This window comes from Lathyrus oleraceus, chromosome 7 (assembly GCF_024323335.1).
Source record: "Lathyrus oleraceus cultivar Zhongwan6 chromosome 7, CAAS_Psat_ZW6_1.0, whole genome shotgun sequence".
Classification (NCBI taxonomy): domain Eukaryota; kingdom Viridiplantae; phylum Streptophyta; class Magnoliopsida; order Fabales; family Fabaceae; genus Lathyrus; species Lathyrus oleraceus.
The window spans coordinates 80,763,959-80,772,686 of NC_066585.1; the positions used below are offsets into that span (position 1 = coordinate 80,763,959).

Below are 8,728 nucleotides of genomic sequence, written 5' to 3' on the forward strand. Positions count from 1 at the left end.
AAAAAAAAACTCGCCAACTTATAGGGACGAAAAGACTATTTAAACAAAAAACTAATATAAAACATGACGCGCCTTGACATTTTACCTCTGTTTTTGATTGTGTGAGGTGAAAGTTTTGTCATGAAATATATTATTTGTAGTAACGCCTTCTCCTTATATAATGGAGAAGTTATAACAACTTGTTATTTGCTAGTCATAGAATACAATAGTCGTTGGATGTATTTCGGAATTGGATCATCTGTATTCTTTTCTTTTGTAGAGTAGTTCTCCTCTGTTGTGAATGTTCTAGACGAATTATAACTCCTTCTGAATAGTCTACTGATGACCATTATAATCGACCCAGATCATAAATACAAATAGCGGGCATTCAGCACATAATGTATTAACTAACTAATGAGTTTTTTTTTACAATTATTGAAAATTTTATTTGATTATTTTTTTTGAAGGAATTGGTTAGTTCAACTAATTAGATTGTTAAAGAATTATAATATTATATTTTATTTATTAATAATTAATTGAACATAATTAATATTTTTTTTTTAAGAATAAGAAGAATGAGAGATAGATGACATGCGTTAACATCTCAATTAGGTTGACACCTGAAGCTTATCTCCTAATCATACAATTCTAACATTTATTAAAAATAAAAATAAAAAGTATAAATTGAAGGACTAGGTCAAAACATAAAAGATACATAACATTTGTTTCATTAAAAACATTACATTGAAAACCCATTGTCATTCCGATAAAACTAGCTGAAGGAAGTCAAAACCAAACAATTTTCCATCTATTTTTTAAAATTTCATGGCACAATGTTATGATTTTTTAAAAGTCATGTCATCCCATCTTGTAAGCAATTGATGAATGGCCAACATCACTCTAATAAGCTCAACACGCTGTGCAATAGTGATACCAAAATTTTAGCAAAATAATCCAAAGTAGCATTCAAAGTATCTTTATGAATAAAGTGATCAAGTTGGATCCTTGTTCAACAAGTTAATAAAGTTGGGATAACTTTGAGCAATCGAGCTACGTGTTCTCCAATTCTCATTATGAATTACTAGTTGATCGTGTCATTTTATTTAAATACCTACTCATCCTTAATCAAATGTCATTTTATTATAATAATTAATTAATTGATTTAACTAAAATTTTAGATACCACCTAAAACACAAGAGTACCTAATCGATTTACAAAAGCCATAAATAATTAATATCATTAATTTCATGTTCATTTTACTCATTCACAATAAAAACAAACAAAACTTGGAAAACGTGACTGGTTTGACCAGTCAGTGTCGTAAAAACATTACAGCATGTTTTAGGAAAGAACTCATAAATTAAACCAAATACAATAATACTGCTACTGCACCATTTCTTTGACTATTGACAAAAAAAAAAAACACAACATCCAATTCTTCTTCTTCTTCTTTTGCTTTTCATTTTCGTTTTCGCTTTCCATAAACACAAAATCTACTCCTTATTTGTTTCACCAACGTTTCAAGAAGAACAACAATCATTAGATGAACATGTCAAGTAAGAAAAAGGTACTGTCTGTAGAAGATGTCATAAAGTCCGTTGGATTAGGTTACGATCTCACCAACGATCTCAAACTCAAATCATGCAAATATCACTCCAAATTGATTGCTATTGATCACCACAACCTTCGGACTGTCCAACTTCCCGGTCGCGTTTCGATTCCCAATGTCCCCAAATCCATCAATTGCGATAAAGGCGACCGTATGAGATTCTCTTCTGACGTTCTTTCTTTTCAGCAGGTGTTTTTCTTTCTTTTTCTGCTTCTTAACTGTAAAGTTTGTTCCTTTTTTAGTTTTTGCTCAAGGTTATTATGTGGGTCTAGAGAACCAAATTTGTACTAGAAATTTTTTACTTCCCAAGGTAGTATTTTGGTAATTTGGCCATTAGTGAAATTCATAAATGATTCTAGAAATTAAAATTTATTTATGATATTACTCATTCAAGATAATCTCATAACTAAATTGACAAATCCAAAAGGTCTAAGAATAGTAATATGTTCTTTAGCACCCGACACTTTTGAATAAAATGTGTGATTTTGTTGGTGTTGGTGTCGTGTTTTTGTTGTCTGTGCTTCTGGGGTTATTTTAGAATTTTGTTTATTTCATGACCAAATTGTCCTATCTACACCTGTTATTATTATGGTGAAATGAAATTTTTTGGCATGTGTTTGTTGTTATTATTGTTGAAGTATTGAAGGGTGGGGATTGTTGGTGTGACTGACTAGGCATGTATGTGTTTTTGTTTTGTTTATGATTTAGATGTCAGAGAAGTTCAACCAGGAGGTGTCGTTGTCGGGCAAGATTCCGACGGGCCATTTCAATTCGGTGTTTCAGTTTTCAGGTGTTTGGCAAAGAGATGCAGCCAATACCAAGAGTCTTGCATTTGATGGTGTCTCCATTACACTTTACAACATAGCACTTGATAAAGCACATGTGGTTCTGAGTGATCATGTCAAACAAGATGTTCCTTCGTCATGGGATCCCGCTGCATTGGCAAGGTACTTTATGAAAGGTCTCACTCCTGCTCTCAACTAGGAGGAGTCTTGGATTTTTCGTTATTTGCATCGCAGTAGTTTTGACGACATTTATCATGTTACTGAAACCAGTTTAGTATATACACTTTGAGTTGCAACTTGTAAATAATCTTTTCAGGTTCATTGAGAAATATGGAACCCATGCTGTTGTCGGGGTGAAAATAGGGGGAACCGATATAATTTATGCTAAGCAACAGTATTCGTCTCCCCTACAACCTTCTGATGTACAGAAAAAATTGAAGGACTTGGCGGACGAATTCTTCCTGCGCCAGGCTGGACAAAATAACACTACCGATGGGGCATTTAATAAGAAAGAAAAGGTTTTAAAGCTTATCCGGTTGTTTTCTTTTTTTGGTTCCATATATCTCTGGTTACGTTTTGCTTTTTTATAAGTAAAAGATTGCATTACCGTATGCTAATTGTTAGCACAACTTATATTTTCCTCTCTTTCCTCCCAGTTTATGAAGGACAACGGACTAGGATTCCTTGATATTCAAGCTCAGTCCTACCATGAATCAGAGGTGAATATTTGTTTTTAAATTGAACTTTAAACACGACAAATGTTCTTACTATTTTCCTCCTGCTCGTTGAACATTTTAGGTTCAGGATATCAAGTTTATGTGCAAAAGGAAAGGTGGAAATGGGAGGAACGATTTAAAACATGATGAGTGGTGCCAAACCGTTTTGTCTCAACCTGACGTAATATCAATGTCATTCGTACCAATTACATCTCTACTTGGTGGAATAAACGGGAGCGGATATTTAACTCATGCCATAAATCTCTATTTAAGATGTAAGCAACTAAACGTGGCTCGTTTAGTCATTTAGTTATTCACATTTAGTCTCAAAGCCTATGGAATCACTCATAATGTAGCTGTAATTTCTAACTGCAGATAAACCACAAATTGATGAACTGCATCAATTTTTGGAGTTCCAGCTTCCGAGGCAATGGGCCCCTGTATTTGGTGAGCTTGTCCTTGGTCCTGATAGAAAGTCGCATAGTTCTTCATCTTTACAGTTCAGTTTCATGGGTCCTAAGCTCTATGTGAACACAACACCGGTAATGCTGCTTGATTTATTTAATCATTCAAAACAACACATTGTTAGATTTTCTGTACGTGACAAATGCGGTGATAAATTTGGTCTGACCCTAAGCTTCGCGCAGGTTGATGTAGGAATGAAGCCTGTGACAGGCCTTCGATTGCATTTGGAAGGAAAGAAAAGTAATTGTTTGGCAATCCATTTGCAGCACCTCTCCTCCCTCCCCAAGACATTCCAACTTGAGGGAGAGACTAATGGGAATGTATCCGACACCTCTTCAGAGCGTAAATATTACGAAAAGGTCCAGTGGAAGAGTTTCTCTCATATTTGCACGGCTCCTGTTGAATCCTACGATGACAATTCTGTTGTGACCGGTGCTCACTTCGAAGTGGGAGAAGCTGGTCTGAAGAAAGTTCTCTTCCTAAGGCTTCACTTCTGTAAAGTTGCCAACGCATCACGTGTGAGAAATCCTGAATGGGATGGTTCGCCTGGCTTGACTCAGAAATCCGGAATGATCTCAACTTTCATCAGCACTCGGTTTTCAGGTCCACAAAAACTGCCACCGCCACAGCCATCGGACGTAAATGTCAACTCTGCCTTATACCCCGGAGGTCCTCCCGTACCTGCTCAATCACCTAAACTTCTGAGGTTTGTTGACACAACAGAAATGACAAGAGGACCGCAAGATTTGCCTGGCTACTGGGTTGTGTCTGGGGCAAGGCTTTTTGTGGAGAAGGGCAAAATATCGCTTAAAGTAAAATATTCTCTTTTAACCGCGATTTCACCGGATGAAGAGACGGGAAGTTATTGAAAATAACAAACGCGAGAGAGGTGGAGAATGAAGATGAATTTTTTTCCGGTTAAGTAGTTCAATCTGTGCATGTGTACATAATAGTGTCTGATTCTTTTCTGTTGTACATTTTCTCTATTCATTATAGGTGTTACTATTTGATATTGTCATTTTTGTTTGTGTATGTATGTATGAATGTATACATACACAACAGATGTTTTGAGAGAATTCCTTGATGTGGTGTTGAGAAAAGTTTGTGTAACACCTTAGTCTTTTTGTCTGTGTTTTTTTGAATGTGTTTCTGTGTTAGTGGCTTCCTTCATGCAGACAATGAAAAGGTATTCGTTTTAAACTCTGGAAAAGTTACTTTATGGTATTTGTATATACTCCAGTCTCAAATTAAATTAACTGATCTATTTTTAAAAAAATGTTTCGGAATTAATCAGTGATTATTTTTTATTTTTTAATATAATATTAATCATTATTTTTCAGATGTGTTATTTAATTAATATTATTAATCTTTGCTCTGTGTTTTTTATAAGTATCATTTTGACTTTTCATATATATAAAAAAACTAATAAATTTTGTTATTTTTCAGATATATTCTTTTGATCTATAATATTTTTAATTATTTATTAATTTATTTGACTTTTTTCTCTGTATCATAGATAATTTTTACAAAATCAATTAATATTATTTTGAAAACGAAGTAAAAAAAAAATCATCTAAAAATAACACTTAAAAATGAAAGTGTAATGGTTAAAAAGTATCCACGTGCATATCATCTCTGTAAGAGCAGGTGTACTTAGAGGCTTTAGTAGGTACATTACGTTGTATGGTAGATAAGACTTGCCCACCACGGTGAGAAATCCTATACGGTGGTGTTGTGTGGTGGTTTAGAGGACCTGTTCATGTGAGGTGAGAGACTATGTATAGGTCTTTGTTGCTCATGTTTAAGCGTAAGAGTTAAGATCTGCCCCTCTCACCGGCTAGGTGATATATTTATAAAGGCTCTCTTGGGCTTGCGTTGTAGAGTTAGTGGACGGTTATGTCCCACCTCCATGACCAAGAAAGTGGTCAAGAAAAAACTTAATCTTCCTAGAATCATGTAGGAAGTGGTTCCCCCTTTTGACTGACCATTTAGGTATCTTGACCTAAGTTCAACAAAGGGGGACTTATCCTTTCATTGGGCTATCCCTCGCTAGCCCTAAGGGGTGACTTCCCCTTCTTTGGGTGCTAGCCCCTTTTTGGATGCTCCTTATTAGGATCCAATAAAATATAACACTACATAGTCCCTCAAGCATGATGACTTGGTAAAAGGCGAAATGATTAATAAAAGTACTCATATCCTTAAGACTCCCTTGTACGGATCTATACCAGGAGGCTTTTTCTTTATGAGAGATTACACGAGTCCCTTAGGCGAGACATAATAGTTGAGTACCTCAAGTGATATTTAATGTCGAGTTGCTCAGGAGATACTTAAAAGTCAAGTCTCTCAAGAGAGATTTAATGTCGAGTCCCTTAGAAGAGACTTAATAGTTGAGTCCCTTAGGCGAGACTTAATAATAGAGTTCCTCAGGCGAGACTTAATGTCGAGTAACTCGGGCGAGACTTAATAGTTGAGTCCCTCAGATGAGACTTAATAGAAGAGTCCCTCAGGCAAGACTTACTGTCGAGTCCTTTAGGAGAGACTTAATAGTTAGGTCCCTAAGGAGAGACTTTAGGTGAGTCTCAAGCAAGACTTTAAGTTGGATCGCGCACGAGGAAACTCTAAGTAACTCCGACAACACGTTTAAATAAGTCTATTTGACGAGACTTTGATTCCCTCAAGGGAGTTATATGTTGAGCCTGACTGATGAGACTTCAAGTCTCTCAGGAGAGGAGTTTGCTTAAGCACATTTGATGGGATTCTCAGACCCTCAGGTGAAGTTACATATCTGACCCGACTGATGAGACTTTAAGTCTCTCAAGCAAGGTGTTCGACTTCTCGGAAGGGACTTCTATCAAGCCCTCAGTCAATCCTTTAAGTTTATTAGGATAGACTTCGATCACATCCCTTGGGAGTGACTTTATGTTGGATCTCGTATAAGGAAACTCTAAGCCTCTCGGGCGAGAAGTTTTCTTAAGCTTGTTCGATGGGATTCTCAATCCCTCAAGCGAAGTAAATATGTGGCCAGACTGATGAGACTTCAAGTTGTTAGACGATAAGCCTAGATCTAGAGGGGTGGGTGGGGGGGGGGGGGGGGGGTGAATAGATCTAAAATTAAAATTTTATTCAAAACTTTGATTTAGAAAAATTTATGGCGTGGAAACAAGTTTAAAATATTTCCCGGATCCAAAATCGTTTAACCGAACCTTCTATTGAAAAACTCGGATATGCGTATGAGTACCAATGGTATGGTAATAATTCACAAGTTGATTTACCAATACTTCTACCACTAAATTGAATACTCTACTATAGTAACTATCTATCTCCAATGTCAACAACACACTAAAGGCTAGTTGACACAATTCATCAAACACTTTGCGTGTAATCAACAAAGTCTGGATATTAGTGTAATATTTGTAGTTCTTAACAACCAATCACTACCAAATGGTAAGTGATTACTACACTAACACAATTTTTCAAAGATTTCAAAATTTATTATCCAAATAATGTTGATCAAGATATCAAAGTAATTAATAATTTGTGAACCAAAAAATAAATGAGATAGAGAGAGAGAGTACACAAGGATTTGTTTAGGCAGTTTCCCAATCGACCTTGCTATGGGTATGTCTGCCCTCAATTCGAATTCGAAATGAGATATTAATATAATAAATCTTACTTTGTAAAAGTATCAATACAAGAGATGAGAAATCAAATCCCACAAACCCTAGGTTTATTCTTGACTCTAGCACCTCCAAAAACCTTGATGAAAGCTTGATCAAGTCACAAACAATGTCGCTTCAATTCACCTATTGTTGCTACTTCCTTGCACGTCCTCCTTGTCTCAAGGCTTTCACCCAGCTGAATTAGTCCAAAGCTCACACTTGTTGAACCCAAGATTTGTCAATGCGATCCACCGTTTCACGCTACTCCCTTGCCGACACACCTATTCTCAAGGCTTTCACTCGATTGAATCTAAATTGCACAATCTTGAAAAAAGCCTTAAAACCCCAAAGATCTTGAAGGAAAACCCCAAATCGGTTTTCTTATTTGAATCCCTCAAAGATCGCAACCCAATATTCCCGGTACAACAAACCTAACTGGACGTTATCAATCCTAATCTAGATGGTACCCAATCAAAAAATGAGTATGTGTAGTTTGATTGTGTGTATGCATAGATTGAATTGAAGATGATGAGATGCCTTGAAATCCTAGATTCATGTAGGTTTTAATCACTCTAGAAACCTTACTATATGATGCATGTACTAAGTATTTATATGTGTGAGACTCATGAGAGGAAAAAGGAATTCAAAAGGAAAGGGAACAAATGCAATTTTTCAAAAAGTTTAGTCAATAGGTTGACCTATACGAGTCATGTGTCGACCTATTCAAGTCATGTGTCGACCTGTTGGAAGCATGTGTCAACCTATAAGGCTATGTGCTGCCTATAGGTCGACCTGAAGACTCAACACATAAGACAAAAGCTACTGGCTTTAATAATGCGGCGTATGTGCCGACCCCTACCATCTATATGTCGACTTGAAGTTTAAAAAAGTCATCTATAAGTCGACCTGTATTCGTATGTGCCAACATATAATGAAGATTTTTCACTTAAACTAAGTTTCTCACTCAACACTCTATTTTAATGCACAAATATTTTCCAGACCATTTCCAATGATGTTGACATGCTTCCTAATGCAAGAAAGCTAAAATGCACAGCTAAACTTGGATGATACCGTCCAATATACATAAATGCTATTTCCTAGTTTTGACATCATGCAAAACATATCTAAACGGAAGAGGCTCTCACACAAGTCTCTCAAGAAAGGAGTTGGACTCTCAGACGAGACTTCTATAAAGCCCCCAGAGAAGGATTTAAGTCTCTTGGGTTAGACTTCGGTTACGTCCTTTGGGTGTGACGTTATGTTAGATCTCGCCTGAGGAAACTAGAAGTCCCTCAGGCGAGAAGTTTACTTAAGCCTGTTTGATGGGATTCTCAGTCACTCATGAGAAGTTACATATGTGGCCCAACTGATGACACTTTAAGTCTCCCAGGCAAGGCGTTGGACCTATCGGGCGAGACTTCTATCAAGTCCTCAGACAAGATTTTAATTTTCTTTGTCTAGACTTCGGCCGGGTCCCTTTGGCGTGAATTTATGTTGGATCCCGCCTAAGGAAAC

General features: G+C 36.4%; 1 protein-coding gene across 1 annotated transcript; it reads left to right on the top strand.

The window, feature by feature from the left end:
- The first annotated feature begins 1,241 nt into the window (after positions 1-1,241).
- LOC127105528 (MACPF domain-containing protein At4g24290) lies at positions 1,242-4,754 on the top strand. Its single transcript, XM_051042715.1, has 7 exons — positions 1,242-1,777; positions 2,297-2,535; positions 2,690-2,891; positions 3,030-3,092; positions 3,172-3,364; positions 3,465-3,631; positions 3,737-4,754. Exons 1-7 carry the CDS (start codon positions 1,523-1,525, stop codon positions 4,421-4,423), a joined length of 1,806 nt encoding a protein of 601 aa, XP_050898672.1. The 5' UTR covers positions 1,242-1,522; the 3' UTR covers positions 4,424-4,754.
- Positions 4,755-8,728: the final 3,974 nt, after the last annotated feature.